General features: G+C 37.9%; 2 protein-coding genes across 3 annotated transcripts; both read right to left on the reverse strand.

Moving 5' to 3' along the window:
* Nucleotides 1-1,157: 1,157 nt before the first annotated feature.
* LOC146686618 (hepatic lectin-like) lies at nucleotides 1,158-5,984 on the reverse strand. Of its 2 annotated transcripts, none has more exons than XM_085442246.1 (6): nucleotides 5,855-5,984; nucleotides 5,329-5,418; nucleotides 4,795-5,061; nucleotides 4,550-4,716; nucleotides 3,295-3,431; nucleotides 1,158-1,799 (listed from the first exon to the last, which is right to left on the reverse strand). In XM_085442246.1, the coding sequence occupies exons 1-6, from the start codon at nucleotides 5,904-5,906 to the stop codon at nucleotides 1,658-1,660; spliced, it is 855 nt and encodes a 284-aa protein (XP_085298372.1). In that variant the 5' UTR covers nucleotides 5,907-5,984; the 3' UTR covers nucleotides 1,158-1,657. The 2 variants fall into 2 exon arrangements, with proteins under 2 accessions (XP_085298372.1, XP_085298371.1); XM_085442245.1 differs by having other exon boundaries at nucleotides 1,160-1,799; nucleotides 5,840-5,942.
* Nucleotides 5,985-15,810: 9,826 nt separating this feature from the next.
* Nucleotides 15,811-22,929, reverse strand: LOC146686619 (uncharacterized). The gene is made up of 6 exons (XM_085441928.1): nucleotides 22,745-22,929; nucleotides 22,327-22,434; nucleotides 17,870-18,130; nucleotides 17,609-17,769; nucleotides 17,276-17,529; nucleotides 15,811-16,371 (listed from the first exon to the last, which is right to left on the reverse strand). The coding sequence occupies exons 1-6, from the start codon at nucleotides 22,839-22,841 to the stop codon at nucleotides 16,221-16,223; spliced, it is 1,032 nt and encodes a 343-aa protein (XP_085298054.1). The 5' UTR covers nucleotides 22,842-22,929; the 3' UTR covers nucleotides 15,811-16,220.
* Between the last annotated feature and the right edge of the window lie 4,827 nt (nucleotides 22,930-27,756).

Raw genomic sequence — 27,756 nt, forward strand, 5'->3', positions numbered from 1 at the left:
CTTAATCACTGAATTCCAGTTCAAACTTTTATCAGTGACAAAAGTGAATCAAAAATAAAAGTAAAGTAATCTCTGGTGTAACCTTTAATTTGATGATACACAAGATCGTAATATGCTGACTTTCTATAAGAAATCAAGGAATGTGCTGAAAGTCTAGTCAATTCTATAGTGCTGCATAATCAATGATCAGTCATTTAAAATAATTATCATACATGATTAGATTTAAAGGCTATTTGTGTGCCTTGAAACTTCTTCTGTAAACTCAGTGCTCTGCGCTTTTTAAGATTTAACAGTCAGCTGCACTTGAAAGATTTTAAGTGTGACATACAGAAAATGGGATGAATCTTCATGGAAACAGGACGTTTATGGTGAGATAGTGCAAGAGTTCTAGTGACCTTGACAAAGTTCCCTGAGTTAAAATAAGGCACTACTGCTGAGCTGAATGATAAATTCCTTTTTAGTTAAATTTTAGTTAGAATTTTTTAAAGGAAGAAGTCAAAATATCTTTGCATAAACGAAATGTACTTTCTACAGATAAGATGTAGTAAGTCCAAAAGAAATGAAGCCCACGTTCAGCACTGGTTAGTACATTATGTTCATGTAAAAATGAATTGTTGGCATGTGCCATGAATTCAAACGTGCGCTAAGTTTTCTCTCCTCCCTGAGCAACATCTGCAGTTTGGTTGCTGTTTGGTTTGCTCTTGTGCACCTAACACTGCATCCACCAACTCTTCATGCACCACTGACAGTTACATTGTGAGTTTGAGTTTCTTCTTCATGTTTCTTTAATAAACTTTTTCTTAATTAGCATTTCTATCTGCACCTGTCTTGCTGCCATGGCTGTGTGGCCTAGTTTTGATAAAATCCTAGGCCATTTTCATGGTGCAAGGATCCTTCTTCTGTGCTGTATAATTATAATAAAATACAATGATCATACATAGTCCACTTTGGGTACAGCACAGTGCAGTGGTCCCTGTTCTGCAGGTACTCTGGTTTAGATCAGCAGAGTGTGAAGGGTTGTTTCTCTCTTTATGTCAGTTATGGACTGGAAACTTGTGAAGGGTGTACATTGATTGTATCAAATTCATTTAATAACAGTCTCTCTTTTTTGCCTTTGCCATGACTTCAGAGCAACTTGCCAAGTTTTTTAGCAAAATCAGATTTAGTTCACAGATGTTTTCTGTGCTGCCTACAAATTCCAATGAACCTAACCATCCATATTTATGTTTCCACATTTGTCCTTATTTATTTAGAAAAATAACAGAAATACACGATTAAAAGACACAAGAACAAGCATATCAAACAATTACCATAGCAAAAAAAGTAGATCCACATAAAAAACATATGGTATACGTGTTACAGTTTAATGTCAACTTGTCTATTGCATAGCATTTACTCTATATGCTTTAATTTCCAAAATAATGTTAATTATTATTATTATAATAGTTTTTTTCTTGATACTAACCAGGCTGGCTTTAGGTTTAGTGGAATTTCTTTTAATAACAAATAATTTTCACACAGACCTCTAAAGTAATTAGAATGTTAACTGCACTGTTGTAGACTCTGAATATGAAAAATAACCCAAAAACTGATAAAATATTTCTTGTTAAAAATGCTTTTTTAGCATCATATCAGGAGTGAGAAGAGTTTTTCTTATTTACATTTCACACATCCAGTGCAACATGAAGTCACAATTTCCATCATAGCGGGTCTTCCAGGGATTAAAGGCGGAGTGAACTGCAACCCCACAATGTTCTCCAAAATTTCCAAAATTGTTTGGTTCTCCATCCATCCAGTACCTAAGAAAATTGCATCATGTATTGTTAACTTCAAACCACACACTACCGGTCAAAAGTTTTAAAACACCCAATATTTTCAGTTATTTATTGCAATTCAAGTCATTCAAGTCCAATGAATAGCTTGGATTGGTACAAAGGTTCACATCAGGTGAACTGTCGGAGGTAAAAAAAAGAAAAAAAGGTTACCCAATGTACATTTTAGAATTATACAGAAAGGCCTTTATCAGGGAACCCAAAACAGAGGTTGATGAAGCCTTGGAAGCTGGTGCTACTAATTCCTACAGGTGTTCCAACTTTTCTGGATTACTTACAACCACCTCTGTCTGCATAAAAGCAGTGTTGGATCACATTGTGGTATCATTACCTCGTGAGCATCAGTTGAACAGTACTGTATTGGAGAAATTAGTGTGTTGCTCCAAAAATGGTGAGAAAAGGGCAATTAACAATGGAAGAGAAACAGATCATCATAACATTTAAAAATGTAGGTCTTTCCCAACGAGAAACTGCAAAGAAAGTCAAGGTGTCAGTGAGTACAGTTTGCTTCACCATCAAAAGGCAAGAAACTGAGGAAAACTCTGACAGGAAGAGGTCTGGCAGACTCAAAGCCACAACTGAATCAGAGGACATGTTTCTCAGAGTTAACAGCTTGTGTGATAGGCTTATTTATACTATGCTTTCATTTCAGAGTGCAATGACACATGAAACTGTATAATTTTCAATAAAAAAATGGCTGCTACGGCAGTCATGTGGTGTTTGTGAAGGAAGGACCCAAAATGCAGGCAAAGGCTGTGATGCGAGTGATCGTTTATTTACAGTGATGGCAAAGTGACAAAAACAGGAAAAATGGAACGGGGGGCTCCAAAACCTAAACTGGGAAAACTAACCTCATACAAACCCAAACTGAAACACAAAACGTTAAACACTGGGATACCTGGAAGCATGAGGAGACAAAAGGCACGGGAACATGGGACGAGACAGGCAGGGATGACAAGGAGAATGTTGAGCAGAGACATGCTGAGAAACAGCAACTAACGCAGACGGACCGACAACGAGCAAAGGCAACCTCACACTATAAGTACACACACAGAGGAACAACAAGGAATGGCAAACAGGAGGCACAGCTGATCCTAATTAACATGAGGAGACAAGAGACACAGACCCTAAAAGTAAAACCGGAACCCACAGGCTGGACTACAGACACAGACATAGGGACATGACACAGACTCAGGGAAATGAAACAGAGCACAGATGGAGCACACTGACAGATAACTAGGCACACAGCAAAGGAAGCACAGGAAGAAAACCTCTCAACTAGAATACATAAAAAACATCAAATCGTCAGATAATAACCATAAGAAGAAGAATAACAAACACAAAACGCTGGGTCACCAACCCAGCACCATGACATGGTCTAAAGCTTTTGATTGATAATATATATAATATAATTAATTTATTTAACATAAAAGTATGAAGAAATGATTGGTGCTGTTCTCACCTTTGTTGCACCTCTGTGACATTATTAATCCATGTCCAGTTCCCCTCGTTCTCCATGTCAGTGAGTCCAATCCAGAATCCATTCTCCCACTTACTATTACTGGTTTTCATATTTTGGATTATGTGACTCACATATTTCTAAAGAAAAAAAAGAAAAAAAGAATCAGTTAACACCTAAAATAAAGTTTTCAAATGACCTAATTATAACAACCAATATAGAAATTAACTCATTTTCAGGGCACGACCTTGACCTGTACAGTGCCAGTTTGTGGCTACATTACATTCACCTGCTCTACTGTTTTTGAGCAGTTCGAGTCTGTGTGATTTGATCAGGTGGAAAAACTTTGTAATGACATAAAGACATCATCTTGTCCAAATGATGTTGTTCCAACACATTTCTTAAAAAAGATTCTCAAGGTGGTCAGTTTTAATAGCAGTCTTAACTCAGGTGTTGTGCAGCCTGTGATTAAAGAAACTAATCTCGATTCCTCTGTTCTTGCAAGCTTCAGGCCTCTTTCAAAGCTTCCCTTTCTGTCAATAATTTTAGAAAATAATGTATTTTTTCAGCTGCAATTTCTATACAGTCACCCTGTTCTCGAGAGGTTTCAGTGCCTAAATTGCCTAAATTTGCCTCTCCACATCAGACAGGCTCCTACCCTCAATCTTTTTAAATGCTATCTTAAAACACAGCTCTACTCATTGGCTTTTAATGCTGCATGAGAGTTATTTACTTATTTATTTGTTATTTGGCATTGATGTTAATTGATATTCATTATTTTATTGTGTAATTTGTATGTTTGTACAGCACTTTGGTCAACACCACTGTTGTAATTAAATGTGCTATATAAATAAATAAACTAAACTACATAACATTTTTTAATTTTTCCATCACCTGTACCTTATGTTTATTAACAGGAAGCAGATTATAGCATGTTGACATGACTGTTTGCTGTTTTTTGCTAATTGTTTACTTGATTTTTTAATAACATATATTTCTCTTTAAATTTATTTGTTGACTGCATGTAGTTTGAGTTTTGGATGTCTATTCTGTTAAAAGGTGACCCAGAAAGAACAGCTGGTTCTTGGGTAATAACATCTAAATGAAGATAAACGTACTCGATATGAACTTTATAATCAGCTCTACGATTAGCAGAATTTAAATCCATGTTAATCACTCTCTGTGGTCTCTTAGGCATGTAGACTTTCTGTCTATCTCACCTATTTTTTACAGTCATCCTTGTTTGTTTTAAACCCACCTGCTCTTCCTGGTTATCGATCACAACCAGGTCAGAGCCACGACTAACACAGTCCTCTCTGCTCTCATGCCAGTTCTTTTTGACAGTAGAGGACTCGGTGTAGGAGAAGAAATAGCAGGACGAGTTGAAAAGAGCCCAACCAGGGAGGCATCCGCCACAAGATCCCTCTGAGAGAAACAAAGAGTTATCGTCTTTTCCAGTTAACACATTTCAGGAAAACATAAATAAGGATAAAAGTTTCTCACCTAAAGCTGATACATTGGACTTCAGGTTTGCCTTCTCCACTTGCAGTGCTTGCATCTGTTTCTGATAACCATCATTGACGGTCTTCAGCTGCTCAATTTTCACCTTTACTTCTTTGTGGTTGTTGATCGCGCTCTCTAACGCCTTCTTGGCCTCCTCTTCAGCTTCGATCACATCGCTGTGGTTGCTTCGGAGATAGTCGAGCTCATTGAAGAGCTGTGTTACAGCTGGGTTGGAAATGTGCAAGGAGCCCTCTTTGACTTTGGCACCTGAAAATGTTTGTGTCAAAATATCAATAGTTGAATCACATTTCAAAGTACTGGAAAATAATCTTGACACAGTTTTGTTTAGAAGGAACTAAAATAGTTTTTTAATCAACAAACTAGAACATTTTCTATTTAAAAGATGTGTTACTGCTTGTGTTAACATGATTACTCTAAAATCTTATAGTGAAAGTGTGTTATCAGCAGTTTATCAGTAAGTTTCCAAATTAAAAAAAGTGGGAAACGAAACTTAATGTGAATTTTCACACTCACAGTTAACTCCAATAACAACAGCCGTTATCAACAGCACAGCGTTCAGCAATCCAAGGAACGGTATAATCGGTGGGTACTTTGTTGATCCACCTTTAGTAAATAAACATAAAAATATTGTAATGTTTCAATGTTTGGCAGAAAACACAATTGACTTACATTTTCCTTCTTAGCTTCTTCTGCTTTGTAGGCATGCTTGAACAAGTGAACTGTATTTCCTCACAGCTGCAATGAGTTTGCGGTCAAGCCACAAACCAGCTACATTAGAAAACACATCTTATTTACTGTAGCTATATTTAGGTTTATCTGACCTCATACAAATACAACTTCATATGCAAGCATCCTACAAAAGCACACAGGTTTAGCAAATATTTAAGAATGATTTCAACTAATGTTCTTCCACTAAAATAGGCAACACTGACTTCAGGAAACTACCTGGAAAAAAAAGATGAAATGGAAAGAAAAGAGGAGAAAAAGTGATGGCTAAACGAGTCATTGTGGAAGAAACTCATACCTTGCCTAAATATACCATTGGACGGTGTGTCATTGTTCTCGTTTGGCCTTCTCTGTGGATTATCCATGACTGCAGTGTTGGTTGTAATGCCTACTGATCTGTCTGACTTCTCTTTTATAGCCTCAAAAAACTGACTTTGAATACGTAATGCTTGCTGTGGGTGTATCAGTTCTGCCTTGAATTCTGGGCCATTGACATCTGTTCGTGTTTCTGTGAAAACCAGTAATTTGATTTAGGATGGAGGTCGGCAGCCACATGTGGCTCTTTCGTCCTCAGCTGTGGCTCCCTCAAGTTTTGGGCGGAAAAAATAAAAGTAAGAAAAATTTGCATGTTACAGGGATAGCCTGCTTTAAGAAAACAGTCTGATGGTAATGTATTCCGTGCCACAGGTTGAATGTTGTGGGGAAAACAGAGACGGCCTCTCTGTGCACAAGTGAGTGCGAGTTACATCTGCAGCACGAAGTTTAAAGAGTGAGAAAAGTATGTTTATAGTTGGAGCTACTGCAGCCAAAAGAGTCTAACCGGCCCAGTTGTGAGCGAAATGTTAGCAATAATCTGCAAACTGTGTTTAGCGCATCCAGGAATAAAGTTCTGCTGGTGCAACCCTCCGATGCCTCTCTCCATCTATCCACTTTGCGATAAGTTGACCCAGACCAGACAGCTAGTTACCACCTACGAGCCAAACTCAGAGCACATTTCCCAGAGTTCTCTGCACTAAATCTGCCATTACGATATGACCCACAAGCAAAGATTTGCACATACTTGTTTCATACTAGGACTTTTGTGGATCGGTGCGAAGCTGGCAGCCTTAAATGTGCATCGAAACATCACGTGGGCATGCAACGCAAGCTGTGTGTATCCGGTGATTCGTCCACATGTATTTAAGGTTTTGTGAGCTGGATTGTTACAGAATATTCTGGTGTTTTTCAATAACTATCTATGTATATTTTCCACCATCAGCTTTTGTATTTTTTTTACGCCCAGGGCTGGACGGTTGATTGCTGCCTGCGGCTTGATGAAAAACAGAAGATGACAGCACATTAAAATGAACTGAAGTGATAATTACAGACAAATAGTTATCACGATTATTCTTTTTACTTTAAAACTATTCGGCCACTGCTGCGTTTTATTTATTTGAAAGTGGACTATTTTCTATTTGATGAATTTTCCAATTTCCAATTTTTTTCCCTCCTCTTCATAGCATCTATAAAACAGTTCTTGAAAGTAAAAAGCTCTTCATCTTATTAAGAAATCTTATTATTCTTGTATTAGGTATAAACGGACTATTCACCCCCCCCCCCCCCGGCTGCACTACAGACACATAAGCACGAGTGCGCATGTGGCTGTTTTTGTCCCAGAATACGGTCGGAGGGGCTAAAATGTCCCTGTTGATGTTGAAGGTTGGTGAACCCTGGTCTAGGGACTTGCTTGAAATGACATTTTCTCATAAATCAGTTATCCTGATGCTTCTAAAAGTTTAAACCAGTGCCAGTTTTTTGTCATGACTATTGTACAGATGTAGTTAACCACATACTGTATATGTCTGTGAAGGTTCTCAGTCATCCAGGTCATCGTAGTCAAAGGAGCTTGCAAAGAAAAGCGTCTGGACTTCTTTAAGTTGCTTGAAGACGTTTCACCTCTCATCCGAGAAGCTTCTTCAGTTCTAAGGTCAAATGGTGGAGTTTCCCACCTTGGCTCAGGCGATTAGAGGATCATCAGGGGGTCCTTTTGTCCCTCTGTGGGGGGTCACTCCCACTAGGTTTATATCTGGGACTCTCCACCATTTGACCTTAGAACTGAAGAAGCTTCTCGGATGAAACGTCTTCAAGCAACTTAAAGAAGTCCAGACGCTTTTCTTTGCAAGCTCCTTTGACCACATACTGTATAGATTGTAGATTACTGTAGACATACTGTATACTGTAGACTGTAGATTTCACTATATTTTTCAAATCGCACTGTTTTAGTAGAATAATAAAAATACAAGCTATTACACAAATTCAAATTTTCATTCCTTCTGCAAATGTGCTCTTATGTTTTTTTTGTTTTATTTTGTTTTTCTAGATCTGACTTCTGAAAACTTGTCTAAGAAACTACTAACAGATACTATGATGCAATTTTTTCGAAGAAACACATATCCTCTTTTTTTTGAAGAAGTAAATTGACAGCACATCTTACAATAAATTACTCTACCTTAGCTATAAAGCAGGAAACAGACAGTGCAGCTTTATATGATAACAACAAAATCCACTTATACATGCAATTAATTAACATCTAATTTATAAATTAACTATTAATCCACAATTATCACCCCTATAATCCCAGTTACATTATGACATGTTGTTTAGTACTTTGTTTTTATGAGTTGCAAAATTGTGGCTCGCTGGAATTAAAAATTTTTTTTTTTTTTGCTAATTATGCATTTAATAAAACATCCATACATCGTTTTTACCTGTTTAACTGATAAAACTACAGTTCTGCAGTAATTGGCTGTAACTGTTGATTAATGTAATTGTCGAAAGCTATAACCAGAGGTAGAATGTAACAGACAATACGTAAAAAGTATTCATATAAGAGAAGAGCTTGAGAAAATGTGGAGAGTGAAGGTAACAGTGGTCTCAGTGGTAATTGGAGCACACGGTGTAGTGACTCCCAAGCTAGGCGAGTGGCTCCAGCAGATCCCAGGAATGACATCCGAGATCTCTGTCCAGAAGAGCGCAGAAGACCTGCTGATCAGGCACATTGATTGGTGCCTGATCAGCAGTACCTGTGAGCATAGACCCTGCTACAGTGGTCAGTTGAGGACTTCACATAGCACGCCATGGCTGACTGATCTGGGTTGGGACAATGTCATAGGGCAACTTCAAGGTGGTGTCCCAAAAAAACAAGTTGTAGCATTATTTGGAGTGAGCATTTGAAGTCATATATTGACTCCTGTGAAACTTTAGTTTCATATATGAAATATTTTTAGGATTCATTTTTTGAACACTGCCTCTATCCACCAATTTTAACCCCGAGGCAACAATGGGTGGCCAGAGACAATGTTTGAAAGTGAATGCAATGACTAAAACAGTGTCTGAGAATATTTAGTGAATCGTATATTTCACATTCAAAAAATAATTTCTGAGTGTGTTAGGGCAGCATAATTGTGACAAAGGTGAGGGATGTATGAAATATTCTCTTCACCAAAATAGATGTTAATAATTTAATAGTTCAAACTCATAGCTCCTGTAGTCTTCAGTAATGAGTTAATGTTATTTTATAGTTTCTTACTAGAAAATTTAAGTTCTTTAAATTTGTTACTTATAAGCCTGATGATAGTTTTAAAGTAAGATTTATGATAATTATCATATTTTAGCGTGTAAAAAGTGTAAATCAACGCTTTCCATTTATTTGATGAATGGTATTCTGCTGGTAGTCGTTGGAGTTCTTGGGATAACTGTGTCCATGACAGTCTACGTGACAAAAATACAACTTCAGTTTCCCTTTTCTGTAGAATTTCACAATGTCCGACCACCAAGAAAATGAACGCTGAGCAACTATATAAGGGGACAAGGGGATTTTACATGTTGGAAATTTATTTTGAGCCTTTCATGGAAACATGCTAATGTGGTGAGTTTTGATCAGAACTGCAGTTTGTTCCAAAGTTTAGTTTGATGTTGGATATTTTACATTAAAGACACAAACACACAGATGTGATGTGATCGAAGCTGAAGAGGAGGACAAGAAGTTACTAGAGCATGTGAACAAAAACCATGAACAATGAAAGGTGGATATTGAGCAGCTAAAGACCATCAGTGATGGAATATTACAATTCTTGCAGCATTCATTCACACAGTCAGCTTACTGATTGCATGATCACTGCAGCCTCCAGGCTTATGAATTTAAGGTCAGCATCTTGTATCAGACTACCTCTTGTGAAATGATCACTTTTTTATTACTCTTAATTGTTTTACTGTGTTTATTTTTGCGTAGAAAACTTTTTGTCTGTAATTGTTGAGTTTGCATCTTAGTATCATGTTTACCTGAGTTATCAGACTGCTTCAGATTGAGTAGATCTCAAATCGGTTGGCAGAATAGGTTTTAAACCACAAAATACGGACATATTTAATTAAATATGTCCAAGGTAGTTCCCTCTGCAGATGTGCTCTCTCTTTATTTAGATTGTTTCTGACATTTACATTTGTCTTAGAAACTGTTTTTCAAAAGTTATGATTTTTAGAGGAACATATTCTAACTCTTTTAAAGAAGTAAACTGATAATATCATGCGCTGTACACGTGATGGACAGCAGCTACTCTGTCAGGCCTAAAATGAATAACAGGAAGCAGCCACAAAATTCACTTATTATCCCTTCAGATGCTCACCAACATGCTTGATCTCGTTTCTAAATTATCCAGTAACCCAGTTAAGTTGAAGTCTTATATAATTTAAATAAATATTCCAGAAATATGTTATTAGCCTTCCAAAAATATTTTCTACAGTTAAAAATACTGACTAAAGTATAAATAATGACTTTGACTCTCTATTTATCATCTTTCCTTTTGTACACAGGCTGCTAAAAGAAACAGGTTATTAAAGCTGCAGTTTCAATTGTTACCAGGCACAAGTGTTTCTTAATGTGTTCATCAGCAGATGAGGTGTAAACAGACATACTGGTATAATATTGTGTTAATAATGTAAAACACTGTAAGTCTGTATGCAATGTAAATTAACAATTTACTGTAGCATTGCTGTAGATAAATACAGCGTGCACACATGGGCAAAACTTGTTTTAAACAGCAGTTTATATAAATGTGCTGAATAATGCTTTTTCATGTTAGCTGGAAGATTTACTAATATGCTAAAAAAAATTCTTAAATGCTTACAGAGAATTTCTTCTGATAGCAACTTGTGTTCATGTAAGATTGTGATGCATTATTGCAGATATTTTAGCTCAGTGGTTTTGTTGCTATTTCGCATTTAATTTGGGTAACACACAGAACAACATTCCAGGTCTTGTAGAAGTTTGCTTTGCGATACAACGCTGCACAGTCCCCAATATCCTAATCAAACAAATAAAATAAAAGTTATTAGGGTCATTCTATCTCCAATCAGCAACGTTTTTGAACATTCTCTTGTTGACCATCTCTGATTTGCATAAAATTATTATGGTCCAAAGTCTGAATATATATAATGATTGTTGCAGATTTCAGTTTTATATAAGAAATAGTTTTGAACATTGCCTCTTTCCACCCTGTTTTACTTGAGTGGACAGAGGCAAAGTCTGAACGTGAATGGAATGACTGATAACCGGATGAGGCAATTATTTTTAACATGAATATCTGAAAAACCAAGATCGATAAAGGCCTGGAATGATCACTACCTGGTCTTAGCATGAAAATGAATCTTTTCTGTAATTTGGGACATTTATATGAAAAACTGTCTGAGTTTTGGCTAATTAAAATATTTGTAAAAATTCAAGCTGTCCTGTAAAGTCTTATATTAAAAGTGATGATTTCACATAAGGTAAGATGCTGACCTTAAACCCATAATCCTAACACCTAACCAACCATAAGCGTAATGCCACGAATGCTGGAGGCTGCAGTGATCATGCAACTAGTATGCTGACTTTGTCAGTGAATGCTGCAAAAATTGTAATATTCCATCATTGATGATCAATATCCACTTTTCATTGTTTATGGTTTTTGTTCACATGCAGTGGTTCTCAAACTGTGGTATGCATACCACTGGTGGTACTTGGGCTCCCTGTAGTGGTATGCGGGAAATCTCCCCCCCAAAATTTAAGATTAAATAATATACCATTGCGGAGGTATGCAAAGGTGCCAAAACGCTGATGGAAAAAACACAGCTTTTTCCCACCGTACCAAAATCTCAGGCACCATCGATGAGTTGGTGGTCCTCGGGAGTATCGGTGGGGATGAAGAAGATGCCGTCAGTGAGTCGTGAACTATTGCCTGGATGCCAAAGCTTCTGGTAGCCAGGTGAATGCGATCTGCTTCTTCTGCGAGTTAGCGGTAATCCTTCGCGGCCAGCAGCAACTGTCAGAGGAAGAGGTGAGTGAAGACAAATCCGCTGTCATCCGATCCTAGCAATCACAGCATGCTCTCCATGAGCTCGAGAGCGATACCATCACCCAGGCCTGAGAAAGAGGAGTTTCTCGGCCCACTCTGCATTGGAGAGGGAGTAGCGCCACAGCAGCAGTGCCTTGAGAACGGTGTATTTCCCTTGGGAGGGGGGATTTGGGAGGAGGGTCATCACACAGCGGGTGGACAGCGGATCCAGCGAGGCCACCACATGATGGTATTTCGACACGACGACACGTCGGCTGAAACACCACGAAGAACAAACTGGGCTTTGACATGCACAAACCACGAAGGAGGGTCGTGAAGCCAAAAATCCAGCAGCTTAATCGCCGCAGCAAAAATTAAAACGTACAGCTCTGTTAGCACTTCTGACATAAATGAAGAGAGAAAACTCAACAGCAGTGGTGTTTGTAGGGCTACTGAATTTGGGCTAGCTAGTATATAATAATGTGCTACAAGGTGGCTAGCTACACAGCTATGGTTAGCACCCCTTTTTGGGGGGCTTGTTCAGATGAAATAGAACAAGATAGAAGCATCAAAGCATGTTGAAAACACAACAGCCCTGATAAACGCAGAGTAGTTTGTTCATATGTCATCACATAAGACCGGATGTTTTATTGCAGTACAGTTGTTATTATTATCACTTGTTCCATCCTGTTTATGACAGTTAAAATAAATAACATTCATATAATAAATAAAATTGTCTCGTGTAAACTGTATGTGGTGCTAAATAGGCCTATACTACTGTACTTTAATGCCGGTCACAAGGGTGGTGCTTCAAGAGCCATATATTCTATGAGGTGGTACTCATTGTGAAAAGTTTGAGAATCACATGCTCTAGTACCTTCTTGGCCTCCTCTTCATTTTCGATCACATCACATCTGTGTGTGTGTCTTTAATGTAAAATATCTAATATCAAACTAAACTTTGGAACAAACACCAATGCTGATCAAAAATCACCACATTTGTATGTTTCCACGAATACCCTCAAAATACATTTCCAACATGTAAAATCCCCTTGTCCCCTAATATAGTTGCTCAGCGTTCATTTTTTTGGTGATCGGACTGTGAAATTCTACAGAAAAGGGAAACTGAAGTTGTATTTTTGTCACGTAGACTGTCGTAGTAACAGTTAATCCCAAGAACTCCAACGACTACCAGCAGAATACCATTCATAAAGTGTTGATTTACACTTTTTACATGCCAATATATGATAATTATCTTAAATCTTACTTTAAAACTATCATCATCAAGGCTTATAAGTAATAAAATGATTTAGAACACACCATTTTATAACCTCAAAATATTTTGCAGTTGTTGGAGATGACAGGAAAAACACTTTCAGTTTGAGTCCTTGTTCAGTCCTCTGTGGGATTTCCATTATAATATTGTTAGTTCTGCTAGAGCCACTCGCCGAGCTGGGGAACCACTGCATCTAGTGCTCCGATTACCACTGGGACCACTGTTACCTTCACCCTCCACATCCACTCAAGCTCTTCTCTGAGCCCTTGGTACTCCTCAAGCTTCTTGTGTTCCTTCTTCCTGATGTTGCTGTCTTTTGGTATCACTACGTGTATCACTATGGCCATGCTTGTTTACCACTACTATGTCTGGTTGTTAGCTATCGCCATTCGGTCCATCTGTATCTGGAAGTCCCACAGGATCTTAGCTTTGTCATTCTCGACCACCATAGGGGGCGTCTAAAATTTTGACCTTGGGACTTCCAGGACGTACTGGGCACAGATGTTTCAGATTACTACGCCGGCCACCTTGATATGGCTTTCCATGTATGCCCTTCCTGCTAGCACCCTGCTGTTTGTGTGCTGGATTGTCTCAGGGGCATCTTTACTGGGGCTACTGCGGTCAGTTGGGTCTTCACCTAGCACGCCATGGCTGACTGATCTGGATAGGGACAGTGTCATAGGGCAAGTCCAAGGTGGTGTCCCAAAAAAACAACTTGCAGCAGTATTGGGAGTGAGCTCTTTTGTACCATCTCCAAATTAAAGACCGAGTTAAATGACATGTGAGAGACAGCTTGAGAAGTTTCAGTCCACACATTAGTTTTTTCATAGCTGAATGAAATTATTTCAAGTGGATGTTTGTGTCGAGCATGATCATCCCCATAAAGAATTTAAATTGTCTAGTAAGAAACTGTAAAGTAACATTGACTCATCACTGAAGACTACAGGAGCTATGAATAGAAAAATATTATTTTAATTTCAAAGGTTTACAGTTGTATACAAGATGTTTCCTGTTGGGTCTGTGTTTCCACAAGCCCCGCTGGTTTAGAAACTTATTCTCGTTAACAACAAAAACAAGACGAACATCTTTTACTTGCTAAGCAAGGGAGACCCAGCCGGTGTCTCAGAAAGCACTCTGAATCCTACCGTAGACTGACCCCAACGACGGCCTCCGCTTGCTGCCTTTTATTGGGAAAACAGTTCACACAATACACATCCCAGCAAAAGCACCTCCCACCGTGAACCCCCAAATGGTTCTAAGACAAGGCACTATGTGTGTGTATGTATAAACATCGGTATGCATGTGCAAGAACGTGTGTGTGTGTGTCATGTGAGAATATGTGTTTCTGTGTGCGTGACTTCCAACTGTTTCTAACAACATCCTTAGTCATAAAATGGTAATCTCCCCCACACCCAATATATGGTTCAATTCCTGTATTGGTTCACCATGCACAACACAGTGAAGCCACAAAAGGGCAGGAAGCTTACCACACAAGAAACAGAATCTTCACAAGGGATGTGTCTACAATAATCCTCCCCCAGCACAGAGTAGCTGGAGAGGTGGTCAGAGACAAAGGAATGTCTTGATCCTATAGACTGAACTAACACCTTACAGATTTAAGAAACACAATGACAACATTCAATAATTAGACTTAACATTTCCAACCAGCTCATTTAAGATTCTGAAAATCTGAACTGCAGTACGATCACATTAGCCACATCAAACTCCTCTTTTGTTGTGCTTTTTATCCTGTGACTCATTTGTTCAGTCGTAACCATCTTCTGGCTTTTTTATCTCAACCAAAGAGATGTAAATGCCACAAAAGTGCACATAACTTTTGTAAGCTGAAGCAGAATTTCATAATGATTTGTGCACATTATTGATTGGTACATGTGGGTGGTCTCCTCATTACCACCATTCATTTGCCCATTCATGTCTCACTGTGTCTTGTGCTAAACTTGTCGTGGACCTACCTAGAGATGGAAAGCTTAGCACCATAACTAGAAAGAATGTTCAAACGAGCCACTACTGGTGCTGAAAATTTGGTAAAAAGCATCCCTGTGATGACAGTTAATGACTGAAATGCAGACTTCATTCATGGAACTGAAGAAGTTTAAATAAACATGAGTTTGAACTATTTTGGTAAAGAGAATATTTCATACATCCCTCACCTTTGTCACAATTATGCTGCCTTAGCACACTCAGAAATTAGTTTTTGAATGTGAAATATACGATTCATTAAATATTCTCAGACACTGTTTTCCCTCTGCAGATGTGCTCTCTCTTTATTTAGATTGTTTCTGACATTTACATTTGTCTTAGAAACTGTTTTTCAAAAGTTATGATTTTTAGAGGAACATATTCTAACTCTTTTAAAGAAGTAAACTGATAATATCATGCGCTGTACACGTGATGGACAGCAGCTACTCTGTCAGGCCTAAAATGAATAACAGGAAGCAGCCACAAAATTCACTTATTATCCCTTCAGATGCTCACCAACATGCTTGATCTCGTTTCTAAATTATCCAGTAACCCAGTTAAGTTGAAGTCTTATATAATTCAAATATTCCAGAAATATGTTATTAGCCTTCCAAAAATATTTTCTACAGTTAAAAATACTGACTAAAGTATAAATAATGACTTTGACTCTCTATTTATCATCTTTCCTTTTGTACACAGGCTGCTAACAGAAACAGGTTATTAAAGCTGCAGTTTTAATTGTTACCAGGCACAAGTGTTTCTTAATGTGTTCATCAGCAGATGAGGTGTAAACAGACATACTGGTATAATATTGTGTTAATAATGTAAAACACTGTAAGTCTGTATATATTTTAGATGAACAATTTACTGTAGCATTGCTGTAGATAAATACAGGGTACACATATGGGCATAACAGTTTTAAACAGCAGTTTACTTTATATAAATGTGCTGAATAATGCTTTTTCATGTTAGCTGTAAGATTTGCTAATATGCTAAAAGGTTTATTAAATGCTTACAGAGATTTGTCTGATAGCAACTTGTGTTCATGTAAGATTGTGATGCATTATTGCAGATATTTTAGCTCAGTGGTTTTGGTGCTTTTTCACAAATCCATTTCATTTGGGCATCACATTTAACGTCGTTCCAGCTCTTGTAGAAGTTTGCTTTGGGATACAGCGCTGCACAGTCCTCATTGTTGATATCATTTGGCTCTCCATCATTCCAGTACCTGAAGCAAACGACAAGTTACACTGCTGAGACAGGATTTCCTTTCACGCGATTCACATTAATTGTTATTCACCTTTTATCTTATTCGTGTAATTTATCCTTCAGGAGGACAAACACAACTGACCGCTGATTTACACAAGTTTCACCGTGTGTATACGTTTAATCAGGCCTCCTCTTGACATTCTTTTGTTATTTCAAAAAATGATTACCTTGATATTAATTGTGTTTTAACTTTTGTACAGTTCTTTGTTGCTTTTATGTCTTCAAAAAGAACTATATAAACTTTACTTTACGTACTTTTCATTCTTAATGTGAAATTTCCAGCAAATCTTACATTACATGCTACATTAAATGAAAAGATGCACAGTATTCAAAGACCAAGAAGAAGTTTTTGTATATCTGTATGTGGAGAATGGACTAAGTGTATAATTAAAACAAAATGAAAACATAAAAAAGTAGAAGTACGAATGTATATGTTCATCTGTTGTATTCTATTTAATCAATTTAGCGTAGCAGGGGGACTGGAGCCTATCCCAGCCACCGTAGGCGGAAAAGGCCGGGTACACCCTTTTGGCTGTAGTAATGTAGATTGTTGTTTTGCATTGTGCATTGCATATTGCATTACATATGTATGTGTATATAGAGATGTGTATTTGTATGTATGCATATATGTGCATATATGTCATTGCTGTACATATAGATGATATTGAGCTGATAATTTTAATTGCATCAAAGGGATTGGATTAAATAAGTTTATAATGCCTCCTAACTCATGCTAGCAGGTAAAATAAGCTGTGTAGTGTTGTTGGAGACAACTCAATGTACAGTACACTTTTGTTGTTTATGTTTATATTTCTTCATGTTTGAAATGAAAGCAGTCATTTTAAATGACACTGAACTCTTACCCTTCAGCAAGTAATGTTCCATCCCACCATTTCCAAGTCCCTTCCTCATGGACGTCTCTCAGTCCGATCCAGAAGCCCATTGGGGGATGAGGCGTATCTTGATGATTTATTCTTCTGCTTATCCAATCCAGAAACTCAGGGTCTCTGTGAGGCATCCAAGGTATCACACGGCGAGGAACGTCAGACTCCCAGACCAGGTCACGAGTTTGTGTCGGGGCAGCTTGATGATTTATCAAATAATTGACTGTTGAGTTCTAACGAAAAAAGAAACAAAACCAAAGATAAATTTTCAGAAATCTGCATGAACACCGCTCCACAGAAATACTAACAAACCTCTTCATCTTGGCTGTCTATGATTATAAGATCTCCTCCCTGCAGCTGACAGAAATCTCTGGATTCCTTCCATGTTTTGAATTCATTTGACTTCAAGGGGAAGTAGTAACATACAGAGTTCATTAAAATCCATCCTGCAGGACAGTGTTTGCAGCCATCGCCTGTTTCCAAAAGAAAATACCACCATTATAGAAAATTATGAAACAAATCATTATGCTTTTACAATTGTATCATATACAGAAACAATGAAACCGGTCTTACTAAGCATTGATAAGCGTGTTCTCATGGCTTCAATTTCCTTTGTGATTTTTTCCATCTGACTTTTATAGTCATTGCTTCGTTTTGTCTGGTGTTCAAGCTCCCAGTTGGTTTGTGTCTGACGGCTCATCTCACTGTCCAGCTGTTTCCTGGCATCCTTCATGGTTTCCACTGCAGTCTTGTAAGTATCCTGGAGGTTGATGAGCTCTTTGCTGATGCGTTCGGTATCATCGAGCGTGAGGTGAGTGTCTGTGAGTTTGTTATCTGCAAGTGTTGAATACGGTTACTGTTAGATTTGTATTGTTGATTGTCATTTATGCTTAGAAATATTTACTTATATATGCTTAGAGTTTTGTAATTAGTTGTAGATTGGTAGAGGTTTTGATCCTTGATAGTCTGCAAACTTTGTGTGTATTAGACAGCACTTTGGGAGCATGAGAGGTCATACCGTGTCTTATTGTTTTATGGTAGGATTAACGTAGTTGCGTCTGTTCTAGTCTAAGTGCTCTTTGTTTAGATGAACTGCAGGACTTCCTCACCGTGTTATCTAGGATGAACCATCTAGGGTGAGGCTACCCTCTTCCTGACCAAGGATGTTTGACCCTTTGATCAGCAGGCCACACACACACACACACACACACACACACACACACACAGGCAAGGTACTCTTTGTGTGTATGTAGACGTCATATGTTAATGAACTTATACATATTCATGTAACCTCAATAAAAGAACAGTGGTACGGGAGAACGGACGAGAGCAACTGGGGTCAAGCGAAGGAACGGCGTCTGTCCGGTTCTCTCCCATGCACGAGAAACATGAAGAAGCTTGCCTACTTGTGTCTTGCTTTGCAGTGTAATTACACTCAACAAAAATATAAACGCAACACCTTTGTTACTGCTCCCATTCCCCATGGGATGGGCGTAGAGACCTAAAATTCATTCCAGATACACAATATAACCATCCCTCCCAAACAGTGGTCACAAATCAGTCCAAATGTGTGGTAGTGGGCACATCTGCTATATTGAGATAATCCATCCCACCTCACAGGTGTGCCACATCAGGATGCTGATCTGACATCATGAGTAGTGCACAGGTGTACCTCAGACTGCCCACAACAAAAGGCCACCCTGGAATGTGCAGTTTTGTCTCACAGCAAAATGCCACAGATGCCACAAGCAATGAGGGAGCATGCAATTGGCATGCTGACAGCAGGAATGTCAACCAGATCTGTCGCCCGTGCATTGAATGTTCATTTCTCAACCATAAGCCGTCTCCACAGGCGTTTCAGAGAATATGGCAGCACATCCAACCGGCCTCACCACCGCAGACCTCGTGTAACCACACCAGCCCAGGACCTCCACATCCAGCAGGTTCACCTCCAAGATCGTCTGAGACCAGCCACCCAGACAGCTGCTGGAACAATTGGTTTGCACAACCAAACAATTTCTGCACAAACTGTCAGAAACCGTCTCAGGGACGCTCAACTGCATGCCCGTCGTCCTCATCGGGGTCTTGACCTGACTCCAGCTCGTCGCCGTAACAGACTTGTGTGGGCAAATGCTCACATTCGATGGCGTCTGGCACGTTGGAGAGGTGTGCGCTTCACGGATGAATCATGGTTCACATTGTTCAGGGCAGATGGCAGCTGAGAATGTCCCAGTTCTTGCATGGCCAGCATACTCACCGGACATGTCACCCATTGAGCATGTTCGGGATGTGCTTGACCGGCGTATACGACAGCGTGTACCAGTTCCCACGAATATCCAACAACCTCGCACAGCCATTGAAGTGGAGTGGACCAACATTCCACAGGCCACAATTGACAATCTGATAGACTCCATGCGACGATGTGTTGCACTGCATGAGGCAAATGGTGGTCACACCAGATACTGACCGGTTCTGGGTCCCCAGACCCCCAATAGCGCAAAAAACTGCACATTCCAGGGTGGCCTTTTGTTGTGGGCAGTCTGAGGTACACCTGTGCACTACTCATGATGTCAGATCAGCATCCTGATGTGGCACACCTGTGAGGTGGGATGGATTATCTCAATATAGCAGATGTGCCCACTACCACACATTTGGACTGATTTGTGACCACTGTTTGGGAGGGATGGTTATATTGTGTATCTGGAATGAATTTTAGGTCTCTACGTCCATCCCATGGGGAATGGGAGCAGTAACAAAGGTGTTGCGTTTATATTTTTGTTGAGTGTATATTGTCTTCAACGTTCCAGCGGATGGGTTCAAGCTACAAACCTATCAGTTACTTTTCTTATTCTTAAGTAACAATATTATAAATCAGGTGGTTTGACAACATTGTACATCATCAGTTTTATTTAGAAATGTTATTGTAGATTTCCAAGATTTGTACAAATCATTGTAGCATCAGTACAATGAATCAATAAGCAGGCTGGCAGCAAATTACTCACCTCAGTACATTTAGTCACAGACAGACACATTTTCCCTGTAACTGTGCCTTCGCTCTAACTTTTGTTGAAAATGTGATTTATGTGATGATTTTGCCTAATAGTAAACAGAAATATTTGTCTTTTTCAACATCCTTAGAAATGTTGTTCAACGGCTATCACCAAATGGAGCACTCTAAACTCTGCACTGGAAAAATATCCCTTACTTCACCTGTGATCACACACTTTGGTTTTCCAGTGCAAAGGCAGCTGGCAGAGGAATGGCCAAGGAAAGGAAAGACCTCACTGAGCGAAAAAGATGAGGACAAAAGCTTCAGTGCAGCTGGTCTCAGGGGATGAAGCAAAAAGCCTGATCAACTTAGCAAGGTGAGTTTAATGTTATGATTTATTTTACTTTTTGATGGTATGTTCAATGTATGTTACTTGAATTATACAATGCTCAAGTCATTTTCCACCTCAAGTTTCTCAATATTAAACCTTGTAGCTTTATTCATTTTATTTTTGGCTTAAAAGTAAACAAGAGCAACAAAAAAAACCCTAACTTTTTAAAATTCTTTCTGTTCCTCTTTTTTCCTCTGAACACATCCTGACCAGGTTCAATGAGACGGGGGAAGTAAACAGCGATACATTCACCCAGACTGCTGATGTTCCTGTATGAACTGAAAAACTTTGAACATCCAAGAAAAAGCTGAGGTTATTTTCTTTACAGCTCATATGGATCTTGATTGACTGAACATTCAGACTTTATTCAGGACTTTGCTACGGGGAGAGAGGTACCAACATGTGTGAGCACATGTGTACACACACACACACAGCATCTCACTTCATGCTTGCCCTTCCCCTAGGCTCTTGTGTCACTCAGCAGTTTGTCGTATTAATGTCTTATTTGTTGAAATTTACAGTCCATGAGCTTGACCTCATTCTCAGAGGCCTCGCTAATATTTAATGGTCATGAAAAATGTCAAACTTTTCTCCATCCCTAAAGTTAAACAGCTGAGAGCATCTTTAGCGCAGCAGAGAAAAAGATGTGCACCTTGAACTGGAGTTTAAGTGATCCATTTAAGTGACCCTTATGCCTTTGCTGCTGATGAAAAGTTTTCATCAGAAGAAACACTTCTAATTGTACTTTGCTCCTCACTGTCTTTGAAAGGTAAGCGTAGACAAAACAAATCCAGTAGATGCAGTCTATCTGGAAGTTTAGTATAGTAATCTGTCTTTTTTGTTTTAATGTTTTATTTTGTGTTTTATTTATTTATTATATGGGGGGGAAAGTCCTGTCAGCCTTGTGCTGAGAGGGCTGCAGTCATCGATCTTTTTTATTCTAATAAACCTAAATCACAGGATCACTGATCTGTTCAGTTTTATTCATGTAGCACCGCTTAGCTGTCAACAACTCTCATCTCAAGTCACTTCATATTGTAAGGTAGAGATCCTACAGTGTTAATCTAGGATAAAGTAGTCTCGGCTTCATTGATGAAGTAAATGCAATGATTCAACAGACAAGAATAGAAACCACAGCTTAACAATTTGGCTGATGCAAAGAACCACGAGGCAGTGATTCCAGCTTAAATGTATTCTGGATATTGTTAAATATTCTTACATTTTTTGTTAATGTTTGCCAGGTATCCTGTTTAAAGACAACACTTTGAAGTCACTTCCATGTCTTTATATGAGGACAAACTCATTTCAAGGAAAATAAAAATGCTCAAATTTTAAAGATTGTAAATTATTGTTTAGTCATTTTATGAGGAGATGGATGCCGGCATATTTTAGTACAGTTTTGGAATTGACGAGAATAAAAAGAAAAGAATAAAAACCAATTTTGTTGTGTACTAAAACAAACAAACAAACAAACAAACAAAAAACAGAAGGTGTTCTGGCAGAAAAATTATCAGGACTTTTTTCAGTTTTTCTGAAGTTTTTTCTTTTTTTGGACTATTGGCAAAGTTTGATAACCATTTGCTAAATTGCAAAAAAGAAATTATTTAATAATGAAAACATTTCTGTGCACTATAACTCATAATGACTTACAGTGGATCCCCAGGCCAACATCCAGTATCAGAAGAACAGCAGCAAGAAGCGCCAGGCACGCTGCAGCCAGTCTGTGGCGTCTCCCAGGACTCATAGTGAACATGGACACTAAACAGGCAGAACATTATGAATTTTCAGCTTAAAGGCAGGTAACACACATATAACTTGGTTGAAGCTTTAAAAGAGTAAAATGTGATCATTTTAGGATTTAATATTACTGTTTACTAGTAGTTTATTTAACATCTGCTCTGTACTCTTTATTTATGATTAGAAAAATCCTGTTAGAGCATGTAAACCTTACACGTCTCAGATCATCATGTCCTGTCATTATATCTTAACTCTGTAAAACCTACTTCAATCAAAAGAATCAGAAACCTGACTATGGGAGTGCAATGAATAAAAATTTGAATTATTATACCTTGTATCCTGTTAGACTGATGGTAAGGAGGATACTCTTCCTTGTGCAAATCGTCTTCATAGACAAGTGTCTGAAAACCACCATTTGTCTCCTCCATTCTCACTGTTCAGTCTAAATCAGTCATATGTCAGTGCATTTAAGCAACAATCTGTCACAGATTGTGACGCCTACTGCTGAGGTAATCAACAATCAGTTCCAGTGAAATCTGCTGTCTGTAAAAACAAAGAGGGAAGTGATAGATGTTATTAATGTGTGGGTTCCACAATTACTTTCCAGATACACGGGATGTGCATCTGCTGATCTCTTTGAGAGAATTCAAAGAATTTGTCCAAATCACAGCTGAAGGAACCCTCATCAGTGTTCAGTTGAATTTTATTTATATAATCAAATGTCACAAGAACAGTAGCTTCAAGGCACTTTATATTGTAAGCTATAGACCGCACAATAATAAGAGAAACTCCAACTATCATACAAGCCCCTGTGAGCAAGGGCTTTGGCGACAGTGGGAAGGGAAAACTCCCTTTTAACAGGAATAAACCTCCATCAGAACCAGGCTCAAGAGGGGCAGTCATCTGTTGGTGAGGAGAGGGAGACAGGACTGTGGAGCGAGTTGTTAAAGACTTGTGACACTGACCAATAATTTGCAGTACTGCTTGCTATTTTTTTCATGATTGCTGGTTTCTGATGTGTTAGGTTACAAATTACTTAGAAGCCAATTGAAGCTCAAACTTTTAATTTAAGCTGTCAAGTTAGCTCACTTATAAAAAACAACTTATTTAATATTTTCTGCTGAAAATCTAATGTGAATGCTGAAAGATTTTTGATATATGAGATGATATGTTTTTGTGAGAAAATATCAGCCAAAATATCAACTATAGTTTTTGGTTAAGCTTTTACCGTATATCATGATGTGGGACAGCAAACAAAATACATTAGAGCAAATAGCAGTACCAAACACTGAATATGATACTGATTTTTTTTTTTTTAAGAAAAAGAAAGAAAGCAAAAATTTGAGTTGACAGGCATCAAAATCAAGAAGGTTTTGGTCTCAAATGATGTTGTCAGCACTGAGCTGAATGCATCACTTGAAAAAAAAAACAATGATCAAAATCATCTATAGGTAGATTTTTAAGTTTGAAAGTGTTTAAAAGTTATTTTAAAACACACTGTGGGGGCTGTGTTTGAAGCAGATTTAGTCTGGCCCAGATATTTTTGGGGCACACAGATGTACCTAGTAAAATTGCATGTCAATATGAGAGTGAGGAGAGGGAGAGTGTTTTACTCTTTGATTTTTTTCAGTGTTACATTTAGATTGTTACTTTACTTTCTAGTATTTTTGAGCTCTCACAACTTCACAAGTACAGATGTTAGTCACATAGATTTTAAAGCCTTAAAAACACATTTAATCAATTAACAATTTAAAAGTGCAACCAAATCAAATTTTGATCAATTCACATTGTTCCAAATATATTATATTTTCAGTATCAAACCTTCACCAGTTTTAAGTCTCTGGCATAGATTAAGAGAAACAAGCACCAGTACTGGGTGTCATGTCTGTTTTGCACCAATTAACAGGAGAAAACTTCAATAAGTGCGTTTTGGTTAAATTAAAATTCACCAAATAAACGTACAATATTGGTTTTCAGATGATCTGAAACAAGAAGTTCCGTGTTTGAGCATTAAAAAAAAAATCGTCTTCTGCGAACAATAAAAACCTGAGCACAAGTGTTAAAATCAGGGGCGATTTTAGCCCATTTTTGGGGGTGCTTCAGCACAAATGAATCAAAGCACCCCCAAAGATTTCTTACTTTTTTGACAATATTTGCTGTTTGTGTGACACACTACTAAAAATATAAAAAGCATACAGTACTTGGTTGGACGTAACACTTTAGCAATAAAATTATAGATTAAAAAAAAGGAGCCACATTCAGGTAAACGTGTAAAATCAAGAATAATGTCGAATCAGTGTTTCAATATTTATATATTTTATTACATGTTCATGTGGTTTGGTTATTTGCCTTTTGGTTGAAAGTACACTGAGAGAGGACTTTTTGTTAGCGATCTTAATAGTATTTTTTTATATTAATTTAATTTTTCATCTAATTGAATACAATCTATTTGTGTATGAAGAGGGAGAGAGGAAAGAGGGAACGTGAGGAGAAAGTACAAGGTCAGGAAGAACCAGGTAAGAAAACAGACAGGGAGCAGTGACAGGCACAACAGAAACTGAAAAAAACCTGATTTTACTCATATAACATTATAATTGATCAGGGAGATTAAAATTAATGATATATTTTTATGTGGTTCAGCCACAACTCTACTAAAACCTCAGCCAGTAATAGGTAGGCCAACCTTTGGACCGTCCAGTTGTCTGTATGACTGCCGCAGTACGTGCATCACATTTGCTCACTATCAGAAAGAGCCAAACAGCCCTGGTGGAGTGAGGAGCTGTAAAGAGAAGCAGATGCTCTGTTTCTAAAAATGTTTTAAGCTTGTTTCAAAGATTCTGTACTGCAGCTTTAAATGTTTTCCAAAAGCACACAGACACTTATCAGTGTTTCTCAAACTTTTTACAGTGTGGACCACCTGATAAAAATGTCAAGCTCTCCTAAGGACCACTATGAAAGCATGAAACTCATAAATCTTACAACACGAAATTAGTATCTGCAGTAAAGATTTTTTTCATGCATTGTATACATTCTACCACAGGCAGAGTTGCCTCCATTTTTATATTCTTTTTTTTAAAATATTTTGTAATAATTTATTCTGTTTTGTGAGTGTTTTTTATGTATCTGTATTATATTATACAAACACATTAAAAGTGAATCTCTGTCCAAAAAATGCACTCAGTTTACTTCTTACTCACTATGAGCATCATTCATTATTCTCCCAGTAATTAAGGTTAGGATGTTTTTTCCTTTTTTATTCCAATCCATTCTTCTTTTGCAGCATTTAAATAACCTTTATCAGATTTGATGGTTTTGTTACAGACTTTTCAAAAAAGTGTTTTGCTTTTCTTTCACAAATGTGGGATTAAATTGTTAAAATGTACAAAACAGTGATGTCATGTTTTATGATGAGGACCCAGGCAGAGAGACTTGATGAATTTAAGAATCTTATGATTTAATAAAGAAATTTGCAGACTTGCACAGAGATGGTAAAATTATGATGACTGATAACGGAGACGAAGACAACAGACGACGAGGACAGGGAGGATGCAGGGACCGAAAGAGACAGGGAAGAAGTCTCATTGTGACGAGTAAAGTGTATCTTGGCTGGCTGGGCAGCTCTCTGGGTGCTCAACACCCCCAAAGCTCTGATCCTAGAATTGCCCCTGGTTAAAATACAGTTAAAAGATACAGGTCAAAATTCATTTTAAAAATCCAAACACAAGTCTTCAATGTATTTATTAATGTTCAAACCTGCACTGTAATATACTCTGCAAGACTAGAGGACATAGCAACAACTGCTATAGTACAATCAGGATCATCTGAAGTAATTGCTTGAGCAGTAGAGTTTATCTTAACCTCTTAAGACCTGAACTCTTTAATGGCATGCATTTTTGATTTCTCTTTGCTATTTTGGCTGATTGGGACCTGATGAATGTAAAAACAAAGAATTACGTGATTTTTTTTTTTTTTCTGAGAAAAATGAGATCCACATATCAGGACATCCCCTTTAAATTTCGATAAAACAGTGGCAGTATAATGTCCTCGTAAGTGGATATCAGGCCCTTGTAGAGCAAAATGTAGTATTTTGTTCTAGACAACCCAAAATGTGATGTCCACATATGTGGACACCAGGTCCTAGGAGGTTGATGGCATTTCACATATCCATAGCAAATGGTTATCAACGCTTGCCAATAGTCCAAAAAAAGAAAAAACTTCAGAAAAACTGAAAAAAGTCCTGATAATTTTTCTGCCAGAACACCTTCTGTTTTTTGTTTGTTTGTTTGTTTGTTTTAGTACACAACAAAATTGGTTTTTATTCTTTTCTTTTTATTCTCGTCAATTCCAAAACTGTACTAAAATATGCCGGCATCCATCTCCTCATAAAATGACTAAACAATAATTTACAATCTTTAAAATTTGAGCATTTTTATTTTCCTTGAAATGAGTTTGTCCTCATGTAAAGACATGGAAGTGACTTCAAAGTGTTGTCTTTAAACAGGATACCTGGCAAACATTAACAAAAAATGTAAGAATATTTAACAATATCCAGAATACATTTAAGCTGGAATCACTGCCTCGTGGTTCTTTGCATCAGCCAAATTGTTAAGCTGTGGTTTCTATTCTTGTCTGTTGAATCATTGCATTTACTTCATCAATGAAGCCGAGACTACTTTATCCTAGATTAACACTGTAGGATCTCTACCTTACAATATGAAGTGACTTCAGATGAGAGTTGTTGACAGCTAAGCGGTGCTACATGAATAAAACTGAACAGATCAGTGATCCTGTGATTTAGGTTTATTAGAAAAAAAAGATCGATGACTGCAGCCCTCTCAGCACAAGGCTGACAGGACTTTCCCCCCCATATAATAAATAAATAAAACACAAAATAAAACATTAAAACAAAAAAGACAGATTACTATACTAAACTTCCAGATAGACTGCATCTACTGGATTTGTTTTGTCTACGCTTACCTTTCAAAGACAGTGAGGAGCAAAGTACAATTAGAAGTGTTTCTTCTGATGAAAACTTTTCATCAGCAGCAAAGGCATAAGGGTCACTTAAATGGATCACTTAAACTCCAGTTCAAGGTGCACATCTTTTTCTCTGCTGCGCTAAAGATGCTCTCAGCTGTTTAACTTTAGGGATGGAGAAAAGTTTGACATATTTCATGACCATTAAATATTAGCGAGGCCTCTGAGAATGAGGTCAAGCAAAAATCCCTGCTTGTGCTCATGGACTGTAAATTTCAACAAATAAGACAATAATACGACAAACTGCTGAGTGACACAAGAGCCTAGGGGAAGGGCAAGCATGAAGTGAGATGCTGTGTGTGTGTG

This window comes from Copadichromis virginalis, linkage group LG19, assembly GCF_057382275.1.
Source record: "Copadichromis virginalis isolate Kocher_CV1m ecotype Utaka linkage group LG19, C_Virginalis_male_GT1.1, whole genome shotgun sequence".
In the NCBI taxonomy this organism is placed as follows: Eukaryota; Metazoa; Chordata; class Actinopteri; order Cichliformes; family Cichlidae; genus Copadichromis; species Copadichromis virginalis.